Consider the following 24,129-nt stretch of genomic DNA (forward strand, 5'->3'; position numbering starts at 1 on the left):
CAGGAGAAAAATGAGATGAGGTGTCCCAGCTCAAACAGTAAGGCAGGAAACAGGGCAGATTCCTTCTGGGGAAAAGGAGTCAGAACAGTGCTTAATCTGGGTATCCTGTGGCCAGTGAAAGTGACAAATAAAATGAACCATCAGACACATCCACCCTTTATTAACTTTATACCTGTAGGCATCTCTTTATTTAAAAAAAAAAAGTATTTATTTTAGGGAGATGGTGGAGGGAAGGGCAGAGGGAGAGAGAGCCTTAAGCAGACTCTGCTGAGCATGGAGCCCCATGCTGAGTTCTATCTCACAACCCTAATATTCATGACCTGAGCCAAAACCAAATGTTGGTTCTCAACTGACTGTACCACCTAGGTGCCCTTATACCTATGGGAATCACTTTAAACTGTACTTAATCTCCAAATAAAGATAACAAGATCATAATTTCTTCTAACATGATATAACTATCTGTGTACAACTGAAAACATGCTAATCCCTTCCCCGGGAGAGCAGATTAAGGCCTTGGATGATGTTTACTCTTCCTAATTTCCATAACTTAGATACTATGATGTAAAATTAGAGATACTATACTATATTATAATAGAAAATTAGTTACACCTTATATGATAAGGAAATCAGAGGAAAGATATACACACACAGATGCACAAAAACATAAGAAAAATAAGGAGGAAATACTCATGACAGTTGCAGTCCTTGTTTCTTTAACTGGTTACATGCTCATAGCTGGTATTAAAACAGCCTCTTCCACTACCCATTCTCTCTGTCTTCAGTAAGTATCTCAGCTGGTTGTGGTTCTTTATCTGGTGGGATGACCCATCCATCCTTCACTTCTAAAGGTCTGTACCATTACTAGTCCTGCTTGGATTTAGTTGTGGTTTTCCATTGACTTTAATGATAGGGCATGGTAATACTGGAGCGTCTCCTTAAGGGACCTCCTGTATTTTAGACATACTCATCATTATTTCCATTGTGGAGTATTTCAGTTTCCTCTTGATAGGATCATTCACCCCATCCAACACTGTAACTCCTTTCTTTACCTGTTGGTTCAGTACCATGAGCAGCTCACAGTGGCCAAATGGAAATCTTAACTTACCGTCCAATAGAATCATTATTGGATCTTCTGATGAAGCCTTCCTCCTGCTAGACATCAGACCTCTAGGCCAGCAGAGCATAAAGTCACTGAAACAGGAAGTAAAAATTTGGCTAGTGGTTCACTAGGGATGTTAATGAGTGGTGACACTCCCAGTCTACCCCTTGACTCCTGTGCCCATGAATCCTAGGTATCAGAGAAAGAGTACTAGGCAACAGGATGCTGATTCAGAGCATATACAGCCTTCTGGAGAACCTTGCCCCAGTTCTTAAGGTATTGCCACCTAGCTGGTACTAAAGAAGTCTTCAAAGGGCTATTCCACCATTCTGTGAAGCCAGCTGCTTCAGTTGATGGGGAACATGGTAAGACCAGTGAACTTCATAAGAATGGGCTCACTGTTGCACTACTTTTGCTGTGAAGTGAATTTCTTAATCAGAAGCAATGCTGTGGTAGGAATACCATAATGGTGGATCAGGTATTGGCATTCCCTAAGTCCGCAGATAATAGTTTTGGCAGAATCACTGAAAACAGAAAAGAAAATCCATATCCAGAGTATCTATTCAAGTAGGAACAAAGTGTTGCTCCTTCCATGATGGAAGTTGTTCAGTGTAGTCAGTCTATTACCAGGTAGTTGTCTGATCACCCTGGAAAATGGTGCCATCCCAGGGGCTCCGTGTTGGTATCTTTTGCTGGCAGTTTGGGTACTTAGAAGTGGCCATAACCACATCAGCCTTCGAGCCTCTGCATGACATCCATCCCTGCCACCATGGCCACTTTGTTCATTAGGGGTAGCTGGGAAAGGAGGCTCTCTGGTATCCACAGACCAGGTCATTCTATCCACTTGATTAAAATTCTCCTCTGCTGAGGTCACCCTTTGGTAAGCATTCACATAGAAAACAAATACCTTCAGTTTTTTTTTGCCCATTCAGGCATATATCCATATAGCATTCTTTGTCACCCATTTTCCAATTATGTTCCTTCCAAGCCCCTGGCCATCCAGCCACACCATTGGCCACAGCACATGAATCAGTATATAATTGCTCATCTGGCCATTTCTCTTTTCAAGCAAAATGGATATCCAGGTATGTCGTTTTCTGCCCATGGGGAGGATTTCCCATTACCACTGTTCTTCAGAGATATCCCAGAGAGGGACTGTAACTACTGTAGCTGTCTACCTTAGGTGGTGCTTAAATATCTTGGACTACTTAAAACTGGGCCCAGTTTATAAGTGACAGACTTTTCTTCCTCTGTCAACTAATTGTAAGGGTACTTAACAAAGGTACAGCCTGGGAGAAAGAAGGCCGTAGGGCAGGAATGGGGACCGTGGGCATATAGGACACTTTTTAAAAAGATTTTATTTTATTTTATTTTATTTTTTAAAGATTTTATTTATTCATGAGACAGAGAGGCAGAGACACAGGCAGAGGGAGAAGCAGGCTCCATGCAGGGAGCCCGACGTGGGACTTGATCCCAGGTCTCCAGGATCACACCCTGGGCTGAAGGCGGTGCTAAACTGCTGAGCCACCCAGGCTGCCCAAGGTTTTATTTTTAAGTAATCTCTACACACAACGTGGGGTTTGAACCTACAATCCTGAGATCAAGAGTAGCATGGTTTACACACTGACCTAGCCAGGCACCCCTGGGCCATTTCTTAATGTAACTTGTGCCTTCGAGGCCCCCTTGGGTCCAGTCATGTATATGCCACTTCCATTTGATGACGGAGTTTGCTGTGCATGCCCAGCATGGCTTGGTGGATCAGAGAATACCCCAGTTCATGATGGGTATCTTGGGTCCTGTGATTACTTGGGGGCGGGGCCCATGGTTAAACGTTCGGTTTCAATGAGGCCTAGTAACAGGTCAAGAGTGGTTTTTCAAAAAGAGTGTAGTTATCTGTAGATGATAGCAGGGTCTTGCTCCAAATCCTAAAGGTCTGTGGTTGTAGTTCACCTACAGAGGCCAGCCAAAAGCTCTGAACAGCATCCCTATCTGTTACTGACAATTTTTTTTTAAGATTGTATTTATTCATTCATGAGAGACACACAGAGGCAGAGACGCAGGCAGAGAGAGAAGCAGGTTCCCTGTGTGTCCCTTGTCTAGCAGAAGCAGCCTGATGAGAGACTGGATCCCAGGACCCCAGGATCACAGCCTGAACCAAAGGCAGGTGCTCAACCACCGAGCCACCCAGGCACCCCTGTTACTGACACCTTAATGACCGATGGGTCTGTTGGATCATTATGGCCCAAATGGCAGAATAACTGGCACAGCAGCTGGACCTGTTATACAGCCTTTGTTTTTTTTTTTTGTTTTGTTTTTAATTTAATTTTTAAAAGATTTTGTTTATTTATTTGACAGAGAAAGAACAAGCACAAGCAGGAGGCAAGGCAGGCAAAGGGAGAAGGAGAAGCAGGCCTCCCCATAGGGCAGGGAGCCTGATGTGGGGCTACAGCCTTTATTGTCACTCAAAACTAACAGTTTTGGGTCACTCAGTAAATGGGCCAGAGTAATACACCCAAGTAGAGAATATGTTGCCTCCAGACTCCAAAAGATGCGTCTTATGCATCTTTCTTGATTGTATGAAGGCCAGAGATAACAATCTACCTATCCCTCACTTTAGTAAGGATATCCTAACATATTGTATACCACTGGACCCCTAGAATTTCAGTGAAGTAGAATGTCCCTTAATTTTAGTCTGATTTATTTCCCATGCTGTGATATGCAAATGTCCTACCAGTAAGTCTGGAGTAGGTACTACTTCTTGCTCATTATGTCCAAGCAGCATTAATATAATTGGTGTAATAGGCCAGTGTGATACCCTGTGGAAGAGAAGGGTGATCAAGATCTCTGAACTCAATTATGACATAGGGGTAGAGAGTTAACACAACCCTGAGGTAAGACAGTAAGGTGTATCGCTGGCGTTGCCTGCTGAAAGCAAAGTGTTTATGGGCAGGTATGGAGAAAAAGGAATTTGCCAGATCTATAGCTATAGCTACATACCAGGTACTAGGGAATGTGTTTTAATTTGTTCAAGCAGTGAAGCCACATCTGCTATAGAAGCTACAGTTGGATTCGCCACCTGGTTAAATATTCAGTAATCTGCGGTCATTTTCCAAGACCCTTCCATCTTCTGCATAAGCCAAATAGAGATGAGTGGCAAGGACCAATCTCTGCAGTCCCTCTAGGGATTTGGTATTGCTTTGGGCTTAATATATTTTGAGGTAGAGGAAGTTCTAATGATGTCCACTTGGGCTTACCTTCCACAAAAACCCTCACTCCACAGGTCAGGGAATTAGCATAGGGATTCTCTGAGCTGCTATTTTTGTCATTCCAATTATGCCTTCTCAAACTAGGGAGATAACCATAAAATAGGTTCAAGGACCTGCTGGGTCCACCATGAGATGGACTTGAGCCTAACCTCCATAAGCCCCTACTCTTGACTAGTGGGCTACAGTGATCTTTTGGATCTCCTGAAATTAGTGTCAGATTATAGCCCACATCCAGGAGTTCCTGAAAGGTCTGACGTTATTTCCTTTTCTGTGATGTACAGTTACCTTGGTAAAGGGCCATATACATAGGTCCCTTTGGGGAACGTGGGGAGAAGGAATAACAGTGTACATTTTCAGTAATGTACTGTGGTTCTCCCTCAAGGAGATCTGGCCTCCCCTTTATTCAAAGGGTACTGAGTTTGCAGTCTGACCCATGTCTGGGAATTGACTTACGGGCTGTTTTTATTATTTGAATTAGGCTTTTGTTCACTTGACCTAGAAATTTTGTACTTCTACAGATTAAGAATTTGGTAGTCTTTCTATCTCACTTTCAAGAACACCGTAATCAAAAATATAGGTCTACAGGATTCAGACTGTTCTGATTTCTGCTTTGACTCTGCTTTCCATTACAGTAACCATGTCTACCTTGCCTTTGGTGATTGAGTAACTTTTGGCCCCAGCCATCCTGGAGTCTAATTATTCTCATGTATTTAGGTTTCCCAATTAATTGGTGCAGTTTTTGTGATGAGATTTGGTCCTCAGAGAAGGGTGGTCATAGAGCTCTTCAAAGATAATAGGACTCCCTTCACAAATTTATTTACTCCTCACAGTATTGGTGAAAGGCATGTGTTCTGGACCTTCCCAGCAGTACATCTTGACAAATCTACTGGAACATTCTAATCTCCATAAGCCTTTGAAGCCCTTCCTCTGCATTAAACCAAGGCATACTGGCATTTCCAGTTCGCTTATGGTGGCCACTTTTTAGTCCATTTTTCTTTTCTTTTTTTTTTTTTTAAAGATTTTATTTATTTATTCATGAGAGACACACAGAGAGAGAGGCAGAGACACAGGCAAAGGGAGACGCAGGCTCCCTGCAGGGAGCCCGATGTGGGACTCGATCCCGGGTCTCCAGGATCACGCCCTGGGCCAACGGCAGACACACTCAACCACTGAGCCACCCAGGCATCCCTTAGTCCATTTTTCAACTAGCCAACCAAACTGCCAGAGCCTTTTCTAACCTCCTAAATTGCAGCATTAAATAAATGCAGAACCTCTGCTTAGCGAGCCCATGTCAATAAATTTGGCCTGATCAAACTATGTTTCTTCCACCATCAGATACACACACACACACCCATTCCCACATTCATGGTCCTCAGATTTATGTCTGTATAAAATAGAAATTCAGGTAGTTCTTTTTGACTGTAACACGCTTTGTCATAGACCTAACACCTTGTACCTCACCTTTAGGGGCTGCTGGGACTTGAGCCTAGTGATAGGTCTAGAAGATATAAGTGGGTCCTAGCGAAAATCAGCATTGTCTTTACATAGCTTGTGCCTCAGAGGGAAGCCATCACTCTTTCATCAGGCATTGCAGGGCTAATTATTTCATATGGAGGTAGAAGGGATGCTTCCACTGGGGGTGGGGAAACCTCTTCCATTAGTAAAGAAGACTGGGTAGCTCAGCAGTTCAGTGTCTGCCTTTGGCTCAGGGCATAATCCCGGGGTCCTGGGGGGTCCTGGGATCAAGCCCCGCATCAGGCTCCCCATAGGGGAGTCTCTCATATGTCTCTCATAAATAAATAAAATCTTAAAAAAAAAAAAAAAGACTATTTTTGGGTGAGATCTGCTTTTGAATCAGTGGACTCAGTAAAGTAGGTGGCCCTTCCCAATGTGAATGGACATCATCTAATCCATCGAGAGCCTAAATACCATAAAAGGTGAGAGAAGGAGGAATTTGTGCCTATTTCCCTACCTCACCTGCTTGAGCTGGGACATTCATTTCTTCCTGCCCCTGAAGTGAGATTTACACCATGGGCTCCCCTGGTTCCCAGGCCTCATGACTCAGACTGAATTATACCACCAGTTTTCCTGGCTCTTCAGACTGCAAACAGCAGATCATAAGGCTTCTCAGCCTCCATAACTGCACGAACAAATTCCTCACGATAAACTTCCATTATATATATCTAAAATTCCATTTATATGTGTGTTTGTATACACGCACATATATGGAAGACAGATGGTTCCATTTCTCTGGAGAACACTGACCAATACAAATTTTGGTATCAAGAGTGGTTCCATAGGAGCAGAATTTTAAGGATGAGTTTTCTGAAATGGTCCTGGGGTTTCTGCAACTGGTTCTGTAATTTGATTAGATTTAAATATGTGATGACTCCAGAAATAAAGAGAGCACTGATAGTCCATGGCGTGAACTTATAGAGGTATGCAAAACATCTGCACTGGATACTCCTTGTCATCCCCTTATAAGCAGCAAAAAGCTAAATGACTATATACGATACTTTCAAACATTTTTGGAAAACTAATGAGTATTATGACGTTGGTTGTTCCTAATGTTGCTGGACAAAGTGGTGAAAAAAAGGGATGAGCTCAGGGATTTGAATTCCCAGGTCTAGGGCAGAGTAAATGATCTCAGAGCTTCTAGGTAGTCCCGAAGGAGAGCCTTACCTCCTGTAGCCACTGGGCTGAAACTGCTGAAAATCAGTGCAGAACCTCATCCTATGACTGGCTGAATTATAACGCAAGCTGAACACTCTGCCTCACGGTGTCTACTGCTAAAGTGAGGGCATTGAGATCCTGTAAATTGGGATGAGGAGGTGTGGGAAGATAGATGAAGCTGGGGACCCTGGGCCTCTAAATTCTCACCAGTCTTTTTTTTTTTTTTCTTAATTCAGAGAAAGAGACACAGGCAGAGGGAGAAGCAGGCTCCCCATAGGGAGCCTGATGTGGAACTTGATCCCAGACCTCCAGGATCATGCCCTGAGCCAAAGGCAGACTCTCAACTACTGACCCACCCAGGTGTCCCTCATGAAAAGTTTTTGAAGAAATTTGGATATATGAGTTTATATCAGATTGGATGGTTGCCATAGGTATGGGAATTTCAGAGATGTTTACCAAGCACTTCTCATATATTAAATATTTGGGAGCTTGGGATACATCAGTGAACAAAACCAAAATCCCTGTCCTGTAATTTATGCTGAGGTATGTGGAATGGGACAGATAACAAATCATAAACATAACTAAATTATCTAGTATATTTGGAGGTGATAGGAGAAAAAGAAAACAGGGTAAGGAGGAATGGAAGGTGGATTGGGGGATAGTGCAGATTAAATAATTTGGACTAGGCAGGCTAATCAAAATAGTGATATGTGAACAAAGACTTGAAGGCGGTTATCTTTTGAAAAGAAGAAATATTTCACAGTGAGAAACAGGTACTCCAATAAAAGAGTTTTTGTTTTGTTTTGTTTTTCGGCCACTAACTCAAATGAGACTACAGATTTTGTTCTTAAAGAATTACCTACTTTGCTAAATTTGCTTACCAAAAAATCTTATTTCTTTGTTACATGTTTATCCTTTGTTGTTACTTCTGCTGTTTTCAATTTTAGCACCATGCTAGATGACTTTGCTTTAGGGGCTGCTATGGTCAGTTTCCTAATTTTTACTCAGGCCTGTCTAGGTAGGCCTTTCCAGTCCAGGCCTTGGCAATTGCAATCAATTCTCTTTTCGTTTGGTCAATAGTAAGCATTAGTCGATGTGCTAGCTCTATGCTAATATGTGTGGACATATTGCATAATATGAAGAGTAAATGGGAGGACACGGCTTGTTTTCCTTTCATTTTTTTTTGTAGATCATGACCACAGATTCTCCCTTGGCCACAGTCTCTTTTATCTCTGAATGACACACACATTTTTCATTGTTCCTTGAACAGCCACCGAAGGAATGCTATTATCTTGGGGTCTTTGGGCTATTTCCTCTGCTAGGGACCACTCTTCCCTCTGATAATCTGCATGGCTTTCTCTGTCACTTAATTCAGTTTAAAATGTTGCATTGTTAGAGAGGTCCTTCCTTACTATCCTTAATGGAGTATGCACCTCCCCCATCACTGTGTAGCCTAATGCTCTTCTTTTTTTTTTTTTTTTTTAAAGATTTTATTTATTCATTCATGAGAGACAGAGACAGAGGGAGAGGCAGAGACACAGGCAGAGGCAGGCAGAGGGAGAAGCAGGCTCCCTGCAGGGAGCCTGACATGAGACTCCATCCCAGGTCTCCAGGATCAGGCCCCGGGCGGAAGGCAGGCCCTAAACCGCTGGGCCACCCGGGCTGCCCTGCCTAATGCTCTTCTTGAGGTTTCTTCATAGCACTTATCCATACTTGATATTAAACATTTCTCTGGGGGATCCCTGGGTGGCGCAGCGGTTTGGCGCCTGCCTTTGGCCCAGGGCGCGATCCTGGAGACCTGGGACCGAATCCCACGTCGGGCTCCCGGTGCATGGAGCCTGCTTCTCCCTCTGCGTGTGTCTCTGCCTCTCTCTCTCACTGTGTGCCTATCATAAATAAATAAAAATTTAAAAAAAAATAAGAATCTTTAAAAAAAATAAACATTTCTCTGTTCTTGTTTATTGTTGGTCCATCTTCATTAACTTGGCTGTTTCTTGACAGTCTACCTTGAGCAGGTGGATTTTTTTTCTGCCATGTACCGATCATATAATAACTTCAATAAATAATGATTTTCTAAAGAATATTTGACTCTGGGGCACCTGAATGGCTTAGTTAGTTAACTTTCCAACTCTTGGTTTTCAGCTCAGGTCCTGAGATCCAGCCCTATGTAGGGCTCTGTGTTCAGTAGGGAGACTGCTTGAAGAGTCTCTCCCTCCCTCTGCTCCTCCTCCCACTTGTGCACACACGCACTCTCCCTCTAAAATCAATAAATCTTTTTTAAAACAAATATAATTAATGCTGACATCTATTTTGCTTTGACTTGTTAGCTCCTCTTCAGAATTTAAATTTGGCCTCCATAAGTTTAAGGTCCCTTAGGGATCCTGACCATGTAGCTTGTCCTATGTTGGTAGGCCTGTAGGCCCTTATGGGGTATAACTAAGCATAAAATAATGAAATTTTCATATGACTTCATCATTCTCATCACTATGTGATCACCGATCCTATTTAAATAACTTGAGACCAGATTTGTCTGACCCAGTGAAGCATGACAAATACAAAAATGTAGATAAGCCTAAAATACTTTTGCTTGGGTCTGCTTAAATTAGATGGCTTAACATTTTAAAACATCTCTCATATTGAGCAAACTGGAAAATGAGTATTACTGGTGATATTCTCACTTTTACAGACATTAGACTAAGTCAAAGTTTGATTTGCCCAGAGCCACAAAGAGTCTAGTGGAATAATCCCAAAATAAAAGTGTGAATGATTTGGAAGGATAGGATTTAAGTAGAACTGTGGCTATAGGGGATCCCTGGGTGGCTCAGCGGTTTAGCGCCTGCTTTAGGCCCAGGGCATGATCCTGGAGTCTCGGGATCGAGTTCTGCGTCGGGCTCCCTGCACGGAGCCTGCTTCTCCCTAGCCTGTGTCTCTGCCTCTCTCTCTCTCTCTATCATGAATAAATAAATAAAATCTTAAAAAAAAAAAAACTGTGGCTATACAAAAAACAAAACCAGCAATGATGTTTTGTCATTGGTTAATATCTTTGTGGGTTTTTTTTAAAAAATATTTTATTTATTCATGAGACAGAGAGAGAGAGAGAGAGAGAGAGGCAGGCTCCATGCAGGAAGCCCAATGTGGGACTCGATCCAGGGACTCCAGGATCATGCCCTGGGCTGAAGGCAGGCGCTAAACCACTGAGCCACCCAGGAATCCCTGTGTTTTTTTAAACAAGAACAAGTTTGGTTTCAATCTGATCCTTCCTAACACGCTAATGTTAGTTGCTTCTAAAACTTACAAATTGTTTTGATATAGCATAGGACATGATGGTTTCAGACTTGCTATTAAAACCTAATCTGGTATATCAGCTAATTAACCCTGATCTATTGTACACCTTATTATGCTTATCTTAACATCATCCTCATAAAGTGTACTTTGGAGTGAGTATGAATGTTATTCATACTTAACAGGCATGTTTATAAAAAACTAAGATAGTAAGCTTGTAAGTTATAAAATTGTTTTTACCTATTGTTTCAAACTATTGTGTATACCTTTCTTTTAATGTTCATTATAATTTTTTCATTTGCATTAATAATTGTTGTGAACCAGAAATCCAGCCACTTGGAGCTTTATTTTCTCTATTACAGACAATAACATTTTTATTAAGGAAAATTTCCAAACACATTTAGAGAGAATGCTACAATGAACCCCTACTTATTCATTAGTCAGCTTTAAAAACTTCAACACTCACAAAAACAAAGGAAAAAACTTCAACACGTTATCAGTCTTATTCATATATATACCTCCACTAATTTCCCTACTTTGTATTTATTTTGTATTATTTCAAAGCAAATTTAAGGCTACTTATGTATCTTTTTCAACCATAGTATGAGGTTGAAAACAGACTTAAAACATTTTTTAACATAACTATAATATGTAGAATATTTTAAGGCAGTCTACCTGCTTTGGTATATAAGTCAGTTTTGTGATGGTATAAATAATGTAATTCAATTACAATGTAATAATAGTGGTTTTATGTCTTTGGTTAATGGGCTTACAAGTTGGAGCACCTGAATGGTTCAGTGGCTGAGTATCTGCCTTTGGCTCAGGTCGTGATCCCAGGGTCCTGGGATTGAGTCCCACAGTGAGCTCTCCCCGCAGGGAGCCTGCTTCTCCCTCTGCCTGTGTCTCTGTGTCTGTCATGAATAAATAAATAAAATCTTTTTTTTTTTAATGGACTTACAAATTTCTGGAAACATCCTTAAGAAAACAAGTAGCAAACCTTTTGAGCTTATAGGAAATTTTTGGTTAATGTTTATTAAAATTTGTGGAGAAGGAAAAAACAGCACATTGAGTATCAAATATACAGAATATTATAACTTTGGGTTTTGATTTACCTGAAAATCTTTTTCTCTACTCTGTAAAATGTTATTAGGTTCTTATATTAAATCAAAGGCATATAAATGTCTAGATATCAGCACATAAATGTGAATTGTGATAAACGTGTATCTTTAGACATACTTGACTTACCTAATGCCTAGAAATCCTAGACCATGTTAATAGTGAACAAAATTCTGATACAGTAAAAATTCAGCTGTAATAGTTTCTCATAAGAGGAAGAAATTCAGTTGTTAAGGGAACTAGGCCACAAACAATAAGATAAAATGAAGAAGCTAAAATAAAAAACATTTTGTGATACCTATACATTTGAATCCTGGGAGTTTTTTTTTTTTTTTTAAGATTTTATTTATTTCTTCATGAGAGACACAGAAAGAGAGGCAGAGACACAGACAGAGGGAGAAAGGCTCCATGCAGGAAGCCTCATGCAGGACTCAATCCCAGGACCCCAAGATCACAAACTGAGCCAAAGGCAGATGCTCAACCACTGAGCCACCCAGGTGTCCCTGAATCCTGGAAATTTGAACTATGTTATGTGTTGTGAGAAATAACCAGTTGTATATTAGTTCATTTTTAATAATTCCTTCAGAGCCTAAAATGATAGACAACCATCCAGGGCTCACATGACCATCTTTGTCTACTTCTTTTTTTTTTTTTTTTTTAAGATTTTATTTATTTATTCATGAGAGACACAGAGAGAGACAGAGACAGAGGCGAAGGGAGAAGCAGGCTCCATGCCGGGAGCCGGATGTGGAACTCCATCCTGGGTCTCCAGGATCAGGCCCTGGGCTGAAGGTGGCGCTAAACCGCTGAGCCCCTCTGGGCTGCCCATTTTTGTCTACTTCTTAAATGAATATGTTAATGTTGACCTTACAGGAGTTAATACATTGCAACAGTTTGAATCACAATGTAATTTGCTTTGATAGATGTATTTGGGGTTTCTTTCCCCCTGGTTTTCTTTTTCTTTTTTTTAAAGATTCCATTTATTTGTGAGAGAGGCATGCGTGCACCAGTAGGAAGAGGGGCAGATGGTGTTGGAGAAGCAGACCCCCATCCTGCCGAGCAAGGAGCCCAATGTGGGGCTCAATCCCAGGATTCTGGGATCATGACCTGAACTGAAGGCAGATGCTTAACTGAGCCACCCAGGTGCCCCCTGGTTTTCTTTTTAAACATTTTTAAATTGAAGTATAGTTGACATACAATATTATATGAGTTTCAGACCTGCAAGATAGTGATCTGACAATTAAATACATTATGAAATGCTTACTGTGATAAGTGTAGTTACCATCTGTCCCTGTACAAAGTTATTGCAGTATATATCCTATTTTGCATTATATTCTATATTGACTATATTCCCTATGCTGTTCTGGTCATCCCTGTGACTTATTTATTTTATATATATATATATCTATATATATATATATACACACACACACACATATATATATATGTGTGTGTGTGTGTGTGTGTATATATATACTTTTTTTTGAGAGAGAGAGTGAGAGTGGAGGTGGGGGGAAGCAGAGGGAGAGAAAGAATCTCAAACAGGCTCCATGCCCAGCACAGAGCCCAACTTGAGCCTTGATCTCATGACTGGGCTAAAATCAAGAATCAGACGCTCAACTGACTGAGCCACCTAAGTACCCTGTGACTTATTTATTTATAAGTATTTATAACTGGAAATTTGTTTTTTTTGTTTTTGAGAGAGAGTGCCAGTGAGGGTGTGGGGGTGGACGGGCAGAGCTGTAGTAGCGGGAGAGAAAATCCCAAGCAAGCTCCACACCCAACACAGAACCTGTCTTGGGGCTCAATGCAAAGAACCTGAGACCATGACCTGAGCCAAAATCAAGAGTCCAATACCTAACCAACTGAGCCACCGAGGTGCCCCTGGAAGTTTGTACTTCTTAATCCTGTTCACCTGTTTTGCCCTTTCTCCAATCCCCTCCCCTTTGGCAGCTACCAGTTCTCTGTATTTATGAGCCTATTTCTGTTTTTTGTTTTTAGATGCCGCATATAAGTAAAATATGATATTTGTCTTTCTCTGAGTTATTTCACTTAGCATAATATCTTCTTGGTCCATCCATGTTGTTGCAAATGGGGAAATTTCATTTTTATGGCTGAATATTTTATTGTGTATATATACACCACATCTTTTTCCATTCATCTATGGGTGGACATTTTGGTTACTTCTGTATCTTGGCTTTTGTAAATAATGCTGCAGTAAACATAGGGGTGAATATATTTTGAATTCGTGTTTTAGTTTTCTTTGGGGTAAATATCGAGAAGGAAAATTACCATATTGTATGATATTTCTTGTCATTATCATTATTAGACTAGACTAGCAATTGTCATTATTAGGTTGTATGATATTTTTAATTTCTTGAGGAACCTCCCTACTGTTTTCCATAGTCGCTGTACCAGTTTACATTCCTACCAATTGTGCATGAGGGTTCCCTTTTCTCCACATGCTTGCCAACATTGCTTATTTCTTGTCCTTTTTTAGCCATTCTGATATGTGTGAGGTGATAATCTCATTGTGATTTTGGTATGCATTTCCCTGGTGATTAGTGATATTGAGCATCTTTTCATGGGTCTGTGACCATTTATATGTTTTCTTTAGGAAAATGTCTTTTCCGGTCCTCTGTTCATTTTTTAACTGGATTATTTGTGTTTTGCTTTAACTGGATTATTTGTGTTTTGGGTGAGTTGTATGAGTTCTTTATATATTTCGGGTATTAACCCCATATTGGATATATCATTTGCAGATATCTTCTAGTCAGTAGGTTGCCCTTTTGTTTTATTGATGGTTTTCTTTGCTATGCAAAAGCTTACTAGTTTGATATAGTTCCAGTTGTTTATTTTTGGTTTTGTTTCCCTGTTCTGAGGATATAGATCCAGAAATATACTGCTAAGGTTGATGTCCAGAAATTTACTGCCTATGTTTTCTTGCAGGAGTTCTATGGTTTCACATCTTAATATTTAGATCTTTAATATATTTGATTTATTTTTATGTATAGCCAAAGAAAGTGGTCCAGTTTCATTCTTTTGCATGTAGCTGTACAGATGTATTTCTCCTAAAAGAAAAGTGTTCCAGAAAATATTGGAGATGAGAAAAGTTGGATCTGAAAATTTTGTCTTTGTTCAAAGGAAAGGTCAGTAATACAGGTGATGACAAATAAAAAAGGAAGATGATGAAATGGAATTTTGGAATTGTGTCCAACCCAACCCAAGCCTTGGTGTCTCTTATTATGAATATAGCCAAGCATATGCCACATCACCATCACATTTCATTTATTTCCTGACAGAACAACAGACGGAAACTCCTCATAGCCTTGACTTTGGCATCGTTTTTCTTGGGCATCTGTTACAAATGCCAAAATCTGTCTCTCTTTGTGTGGATAATGTTTGGAACTGATAGACTGATTTTTTTTAATATGCCCTACCACACCACTAGGCAGGAAATACCATACTAGTCTTTATTTCACCTTCTTAGCAAAAAGGAAAACATCTGTTTAACCCATTTAGTGTATCATTTATATAAAATGAAATATAATTGTTTTGGTAAAGATCATTAAAGATGTATGTAACTGTTAAAGCGAATTTACTTATCTCAAGAAATCATACTTGTTTTAATAATTTGTTGGTACAAAGTACCAATTGCCCTTCCTTTACACTAATTATCAGTTAAGGATGCTACCTGAAACATAATTTCATTCCTTTGATTCATTTGATTTGTGTTAATGAGGGGCTCAGTCTTATAGTTGAGGAGGCAAGGTTAAGGGAACCAAAAAAGGATGGGACTTTGAATGAGTTGTAGCAGTGTGAAGCCATTTCTAGGCCAGTGGCGCCAGGTAACAAGTTATTGGAGCCCAAAAGGAGCTATAGTTGTAGAGGGATGTGGCTTGGCTGAAAACATGGTTGTGGTGGAGACAACGGACGAATAATATTTAGGTTCTTCTTTTCTGCCTTCTAATGTTTTGCAAAACCCACTTCTAATGGCCCCTAAAGAGTCTGGGTGATAGAGTGAGTGAATAGGAGTTACTTGTGCTCTGATGTAGTCTTCAGATGAGAAATTGAAGGCCTAAAGAAGCAGCCATTTGGTTCTTTCAAAGAAATCAATTTTTTAAAATTAAGTTTTATTGAGATTTAATTTATCACACCGTAAAATCCTCCTATATTAAGTGTACTGTGATTTTTAGTATATTTATATCACCACAGTGTCATCACAATCTAATCTTCAAACCTTTTCATTACCCCTAAAAAGAAACTTTGTGCCCATTTATAATCATTCCTCATTCTCACCCCTAATTCTAGGCGACCATTTATCCATTTTCTGTCTCTTTAGATTTGCCTTTTCTGGGCATTTCATATAAATGGAATAATAAAATACATGTTCTTTTGTGTTTGTATTCCTTGACTAAGCATAATGTTTTAGAAATTCATCCATGTGGTTAGCATAGTACTGTAAGTACTTTTAGCAGAATAATATTCCGTTGCATAGATGTAGCTTATTTTGTTTATCCGTTCACTAGTTGATGTATATTTGGTTGTTTTCACTGTTTGGCTTTACAAATAATGCTCTTGTGAATATTTGCATAAAAGTATTTGAACATATGTTTCGTTTTCCTTGGGTTAGATACCTAGTAGTGGAATTGTTGGGGTTTTATGGTAATTCTGTGTTTAACATTATGAAGAACTGCTAGATTATTTTCCAAAGTAGCTGCAGCATTTTATTTTCCCACTAGCAATGTATAAGGGTTCTAGTTTTTCCACATCCTTGTCCCCCCCCGCCCCCCACCATGTACACATATGTTTCTTTCTTTTCAAAGAAAAAAAGACCTGAGCTGAGATTGAGTTGAATGCCTAACCGTCTGAGCCACCAAGGGGTTGGGGTTGATTATTCTTTTTCTTTTTTTTAAAGATTTTATTTATTTATTCATGACACACACACACACACACACACACACACACACACAGAGGCAGAGACACAAGCAGAGGGAGAAGCAGGCTCCATGCAGGGAGCCTGATATGGGACTTGATCCCAGCACTCCAGGATCATGCCCTTAGCCAAAGGCAGATGCTCAACTGCTGAGCCACCCAGGCATCCCAAGGCTGATTATTCTTATACTTCAGGTTTTTGTTACTAATTCTCAGAGTATGATTAGCTAAAATAAAATAAAGTATTTATAAAATAACTTGACATTTAAGTGTGAGTGGGACAGACACATTAGAGTTCCACACACAAAGTTAATTACATGAATTCCATGTAATTTATCTCTGTACTCAATTTTGAAGACAGATTTTGTACTAAATACTGTATGATAGATGAAGTAAAAATATCTAGCTTGACTCAGAATATGAGGTAATACAAAGAGCATTAGGCTTTATAAATAGGAAAATGAAGGCTCTACAAGATTACGTTTTGCTGAAAGTCTTCTAGCATGTTATTTGAAGAATCAGGACTGGAATCTGGGGCTCCTTCTAATCCAGGGTCTTTTTTTTTCTTGGCTATGAAAAGTTGATATATCTAAGACTAAAATCATATTTTCAAAGCTTAAAGAGAATTTTGTTTTTATTATACCAGAATATCTGTATTTTCGGTGGCCAATTTCTTTAACACAGAGAAGAAAGTAATAGGGCTACTTAAGGTGGGGTGCCTGGGTGGTGTAGTCCATTGAGTGTCTTACTCCTGATTTGGCTCAGGTCATAATCTCAGGGTCATGGGATTGAGCACTGTGTTGGGCACCCCACTCAGTGCAGGTTTTGCTTGACTCTCTCCCCTTCTTGCTCTGCTCCTTTCTGCCACACTTTCTTTAAAATAAATAAATCTTTAAAAAATAGATAGGTCTAGGGCTGCCCGGGGGGCTCAGCGGTTTAGCGCTGCCTTCAGCCCAGGGCCTGATCCTGGAGACCCGGGATCGAGTCCCACGTCGGGCTCCCTGCATGGAGCCTGTTTCTCCCTCTCTCTCTCTCTGTGTCTCTCATGAATAAATAAATAAAATCTTAAAAAATAAAAATAAAAAATAGGTCTACATAAGGCAAAATCATTCATTCAGTGCTTAAGTAACTTTTACTTGTGTGCAAGTACTGGCTTGTTTCCCTGGGATTTAACATATTTCATAGAACTTTTGCTAATTGATTTTATTTATTTACTTTTATTTTTTTTATTTTTTGCTAATTGATTTTAAAACTTGGAATGTGTTTATTTCTTAACTACTGTGGACATAAGAGTATGTTACCCAAGGGGTAGATTTGTATGTTCTTACAAACTGGATAGAAACTGTAAGATAGCTTATTCTCGGTAGTATGTTTTAAAACATTTTTTTCATATGATTATATACCATTACTACATGAATTATCATTTAGATGAGATTTTTTTCCTGTGGTTTCTTATCTGCCTTAAAACTTAATTTTCTTTGCTGAACATATTAGATTAAAATTAAGAAGTTTGGGACATCTGGGTGGCTCAGTCAGTTAAGCATCTGACCCTTGAATTTGGCTCAGGTCATCAGCTCAGGATTGTGAGATGGAGGCCTGCATGGGGCTTGGTGCCTTGCATGGAGCCTGTTTGGGATTCTCTCCTATTCCTTTCTCCCTTCTTTCCCCTCCCTCTCTCTAGTTCTCCCTTTCTCCTCATCTCAAAAAAAAAAAAAAAAAAAATTAAGGTTAGGGAAAGAATGTTCAGACTTAAAATAGTGGGTAGTAACTGAATAATTAATCTTTTGGTTTTATTTTGTAGCAAAATGTCAATTTTTTAGTTTGGCATTTAAATGACAGCAACTGAAGGAAGATGATAACTTCCCCCTGCAAAATTCTGGTTCTTCTTATCTTCAACATTGAATCTACCTTATTTTGAGTGGGTGGAGAGGGGATGGAAGATTGAAGTTTTATGCTAGGCTGGGAATATGAAGATTAATATTCTCCTTATTCTTCTCTAGGTCTTCTCTCCTGTAATTTTGGAGTATATATGGGGATAGTTTAAGTTCTCTTTCTCCCTACTACCCATTCAGGCCTTGGGAGCTAGGAAGAACTATCTATATTAGAGCAGGTTCTATATTAAATAATGTATATTTATTCAAAGAGATCTTACATGGGTTCAAATATGTGAATTCGTTGACCATGTTTTGAGATATTTTTTTTCCAGGATAATTTTTTTTAATTTGTCTTTTGGGGCTCCTGGCTGGCTGAATCAGCAGACCTTGTGACTCTTGATCTTGGAGTCATGAATTGGAGCCCCACATTGGGCATAGAGATTACTTAAAAATAAAAATCTTAAAAAAAAATTTTTAAAAACTTTAAAAATCTGACTTTTGTTTAAAAAAATAAACAATGCCATGGTGCCTGTCTGACTCAGTTGGAAGAACATGTGACTCTTTCTTTTTTTTTAAGATTTATTTATTCGTTTTTTAGAGAGAGATAGTTCGAGCATGAGTGAGGAGAGGAGCAGAGGGAGAGAATCAAGTGGACTCCCAGCCTCTGAGACACAGCCTGCCATGAGGAGTCTTCATTTGTAGGCTCTGTCACCTGACAGAACAAGGAAATGTATATGTGTAGACTGTTTTATTTTTTTAATTTCCTAAAAATTTTTACTTATTTATTTCAGATAGAGAGAGGGAGAAGCGGACTCCCCACGGAGCAGGGAACCCGACACAGGACTGGCTGGATCCCAGGACCTCAAGATCCTGACCTGAGTTGAAGGCAGAAGCTTAACCAACTGAGCCACCCAGGCGCCTCCTAGATTGTTTTAATATAAAGCATGATTGCTATGATAATCTGAAAAGCAGATAAAATGGTAGGAATATTTTGAAAATAACAGCTGGTATTTGGTATTTTATTATTAAAGAATTTCAAATTATATTCAGAATGAGTAACAAAAGAATAAAGTTAGATTACTACCTAACACTATGTACAAAAATTAATTCAAAATGGGGGTGTCTGGGTGGCTCATTGGATTAACTATCTGACTGTTGATTTCAGCTCAGGTTGTGATCTCAGGGTTGTGGGATCAGCTCCAAGTTGGGCTCCCCACTCAGCAGGGGCCTGCTTGAGGATTCTCTTCTGTTATCATTCAAGTGACACACTCTATCTCTCTCTCAAATAAATAAATAATTTTTAAAATAAAAGATGTTCAACATCATTAGGTAAATGCAAATCAAAGCTACAATGAGATACTATTTCACACCTACAAATATGACTATTATAATAAAAACACAGGCCATGGGCAGCCCAGGTGGCTCAGCGGTTTAGCGCCGCCTTCAGCTCAGGGCCTGATCCTAGAGACCCAGGATCGAGTCCCATGTCGGGCTCCCTGCGTGGAGCCTGCTTCTCCCTCTGCCTGTGTCTCTGCCTCTCTCTCTCTCTCTCTCTCTCTGCATCTCTATGAATAAATAAATAATATCTTAAAAAAATAAAGTGGCTGACTCTTAGTTTCCGCTCAGGTCGTGGTCTCAGGGTTGTGGGATCAAGCACTGTGTTGGGCTCCAGCCTGATCACAGTCTGCTTGAGAGTCTCCCTCTCTCTGCCCCTCCCACTCGTGCTGTCTCTCACCCTCTCTCTCACTCTCTAAATCTTTTTAAAAAAGGAAGACTGAAAACATCATGTCATGACAAGGATGTAAAGTAAAAGTGGAATGTTGATTCGTTACTGATGGTAATGTAAAATGCACCTATTTTATGACCCTGTAATTCCACTCCTAGATATTTAAGAGAAATGAAAACGTATGTCCATGAAAGACTTGTATACAAATGTTCCTAGCAGGGAATATGGTCAATAATATTGTAATAATGTTGTATGGTGACAGATGGTAACTACATGTGTCATGGTAAGCATTTCATAATGTGTATAATTGTTGAATCACTGTCTTGTACACCTGAAACTAATATATGTCAACTGTACTTAAATTTTTAAAAGTCTACAGTGATATTTTTTAAGTGTAAGATATGTGCATTTTAGAAAAACATTAAACAAGTGCGTGTGTGTGTGTATATATGTATATATATGTGTGTCATGTACATGAGAGGGAAAAAGGGCTCATTTTTATTTTGTAAATACTGCCTAAAAGAATGATGTAATTAGAAAACTACCATTTCCAATCTCCAGTGTGATAATTGAATTAAAAGTCATTAGTGGATGGTGTCTGAAACCTTTGGCTGTTGGGCGTAAGATTTTTACACTGTCTATAACACCTCACAGTTGCATTTCTTTTTTTTTTTAATATATGTATTTTATTTACTCATGGGAGACACAGAGAGAAAGGCAGAGACACAGGCAGAGAGAGAAGCTGGCTTCTCTCAGGAAACCCGAGCTGGGACTCGATCCCGGAACTCCAGGATCACACTCTAAGCCAAAGGCAGATGCTCAGCCGCTGAGCCACCCAGGCGTCCTACACAACCGCATTTCAAAGGAGAAAAAACAACTACAGGTGTACATCTGACACCTGTACAAATAGAGGAAACATTAATGAATTAAAAAGCATTCCTTATTTTTTTAACTAATATTTGCACATTTTCTGACAGGTGTACATAACCACTTCAAGTTTAGCATCACCAGTAGTGAGACAGGCTGGCGTGCATCTTCATCTGATACAATAAGAAGTACAGACTATATCATTTATGTACTTCTCAGGAGGAATTGATTAGACAGAGCCAGAATTTGGGATAGTCTCCATTCAACTGACTTGGATTACTCAACAACAACAAGCGTGTCATGAAATCAAAACAAAAGGGATCTGGGATCAGAGGCAGGATAAAGGCACTGTTATCAATTCAAAGAGACATAATCAAATACAGTTCTTAAATTTTGATTGGATTCTACATAGAGCTTTAAAATCCCAAACATTTTGGCAACAATTGGGAAATTGGAATATGATCTCTGTTATTACATACCACTATTGACAATGTTAAATTTCTTCAAGTCTAATAATGTTAATTGACTATATAAAAGAATGCTCAATTTCTAGGAGATGCAACTGAAATATTTAAAGATGCAGCATCATGTCTGCAAGTTATATTCAAATAGTTTAAAGTGTATGTGTGTTTATATCTGCATAAAGAAAAATGAAGGTAACGAAAAGTTGATGAATTTTAAGGAACGGATGTAAGTTTTTCATTGGACTAGTTCAATTTTTCAATGAGTTTAAAATATTCAAAGTAAAAATCAAGGGGAGAAAAATCTCTTGTTCTGTGTTGCCCTCAAAATATACAAGTTTGAAATTTTCTAGGTATTATTTTAATTATCAGTTTATTCGAATTATCTGATATTCCATAGAAAGTTAGAATTAAAAAAAAAAAAAAAGAAAGAATTAGAGGGACTTTAGAGATTATCTTGTCTAGTCCTTTATTCATACGGATGAGGAATTTAGTCTGAGATTCATTAAGTTCCTTATTGAAATCCTTATTGAAATCTAAGCCAGCAGTAGAGCTTGGACAATGAACCTCAGCTGTCCTGTTTTCCAGGCTCTTGCTCTCCCCACCATACCATGTCTCTTCTCTCCCGGTAAAAGAAAGTAAAGTTAAATTAAGGAAAATACTATGCATCATTTTTCTTCATGGGGTATCTTCAAAATACTTACCCCATTTTGACAGTGTTGTGAGACTGTGTTTGATCTATTGGTGTGTAGGTCAGGAATTGGAGGTTTCTGCTACTTTTGATAATTGTTCTCCTAGAAATGTTTTGGTACTATGATTTGAGCTCTGTGTTTTTGGTCACTTCTTTTTTTATTATTCTTTAGTTTGAGCTATGAAGAAGGACATCCCTCACATTCTGAAACCGATCTCCTTCAGAGACAGACCTTTGCAGCCTCTCATCAGCTTCCTGGATATGCTACCACACCTCAGCCAACTGGTAAAAATGCTCTTCTAGAATGAATCTGGCTACATGTAGTGAACGAGAAGAAAAATCAGTTTTCACATATTGGGTTATGCATGGGGACAGGACAAAATGGAGCCTTGGGAAAAGTGAAAATGAAATCAAAAGCTTTGTCTTTCACTGATAGAGAATACCTATGTAATTAGTTGGGAGATCTTTTTTCATAGATCTTTGTGGATTTTAAATTCTAACTACACTTGGTCAAATTAATATTTGTTTGCTGTTTCAGAATAAAATCGTTGAGGGTTGTAGATCTTTTGGCCTCAGATTTCAGAGATTCCTTTTAAAAATAAGAACAGAAATATAATTTTATACTCATAAATATTTACCTTGTGATATATCCTATATCTTCAAATGTAGGTCTTTCTGGAATATTTGATACTAGTGTGAACAGTGCCAGCACTAACACTAAAGAATCTTCAGTGATGAACTTTCTCTCTGCTGTTGAATCCCGAACTGCTCAGGCTGCTTCTTCAGGAACTACTCTTTTACCACAATTCAGGGCTCCATCCTGGCAGACAGGTGATTGATTCTTTGTTTTCAGAAATTTTAAGTCCAGAAAAAATACTGATAAAAAAGAAACTTTTCATGGCCTTGTCACTCTGTAGTGTGGCTGAGAGTAATTATTGACTTCCCAGTCAACTTTAAAACCTGGAATTTTTCACAATTTTACATTAGAAGTCACTCTGATTAAAACGAATAAGTTGAAGAAGATAATTATTAAAAAATAAACCTTAGATATAAAGTTCTTACCTAACAATTTAAGTAGTTACTTGTCTACTTAATAGAAGCAAACATTCAGTTTCTTTTATTTTTCCATTTCAGCTTTATTGAGGTATAATTGCTATAAAATTGTTAGATGTTTGAAATGTGCTTTGTGATTTTAAGAGTACCCCCCACCCCAAGTCTGGTTAATTAACACATCCATCACCTGCCATATTTATCATTTTTGGCTTTTTTGGTGAACAATTAAATTCATTTATCTTAGTGACTTCAGGCTGAGTAGGTAGTATAGTAAAATACAGTCTTGGGACTGATTTCATCATTAGAATGTAAAGTTATCCAGAATTGAACAGATTATGTCACTATTTAGTAATTATAGGCTGATATTATTGTATTTCCCCTATTTATATATACTATTTTAAACAAATTTTAAATGTTATTTTTTTCAAGTGTAACTATATTTTTTGTCTTCATAGTAATAATACTTTTTGACATTTAACAGTAAGAAGAAGGTTTTTTGAAAGGGCCAGAGAATCTTTTTTCCTTTTTTTTCTTTTTTCTTCTATTTTTCTAAATCAACAAAAAAAAAATGTTAATGGCAGTCACTAAAAAACATGTAAACAATAAACAATAAAAAGGTCTACAAAAGGGAAGGGGATAGTTCCTTACTACAGTCCCACTTTGGTAGAGAAGAGTTAAGTCTTATATTTACTCTTCTTTGGTAGAGTAAGTATCGGTAAATATCTTTGTATATCAAAACATATATATCTACTTAATCAGTGTTTATAGCAATAGTATTAATAGGATATGCCATAATTATTTGATCAGTCCTATGATGATGGACATATGTGTGGTTCCTACTTATTAGCACACACAATAACTATAAGAAGTTTCTTGTACAAATATCTTTGTGTCCACTTACTTCCACAGAATAAATTTCTAGAAGTAGAACTTTTGGGTCATAAAGATATACGGTAACTTTTAGCTAGAATGCTTTCCTGAAATGTGAATAATCTCTTCTTGACAATACTTTATTAATTTCTGGTCAGCCTTTTATGATAAGCATGCACCTATTATCATTGGAATTTGTTCATAGGAAGCCAAAAC

General features: G+C 38.6%; 1 protein-coding gene across 2 annotated transcripts in view; it reads left to right on the top strand.

The window, feature by feature from the left end:
• QSER1 (glutamine and serine rich 1) overlaps window positions 1–24,129 on the top strand; it is a 73,486-nt gene that overhangs the window by 8,817 nt on the left and 40,540 nt on the right. For both annotated transcript variants that reach the window (XM_072759073.1, XM_072759074.1), the window contains 2 exons: window positions 22,163–22,275; window positions 22,660–22,821. In XM_072759073.1, the coding sequence (XP_072615174.1) occupies window positions 22,725–22,821 (97 nt within the window). In that variant the 5' untranslated portion in view covers window positions 22,163–22,275; window positions 22,660–22,724. The remainder of the gene's footprint in view (window positions 1–22,162; window positions 22,276–22,659; window positions 22,822–24,129) is intronic.

This window comes from Vulpes vulpes, chromosome 5 (genome assembly GCF_048418805.1).
Source record: "Vulpes vulpes isolate BD-2025 chromosome 5, VulVul3, whole genome shotgun sequence".
Lineage (NCBI taxonomy): Eukaryota > Metazoa > Chordata > Mammalia > Carnivora > Canidae > Vulpes > Vulpes vulpes.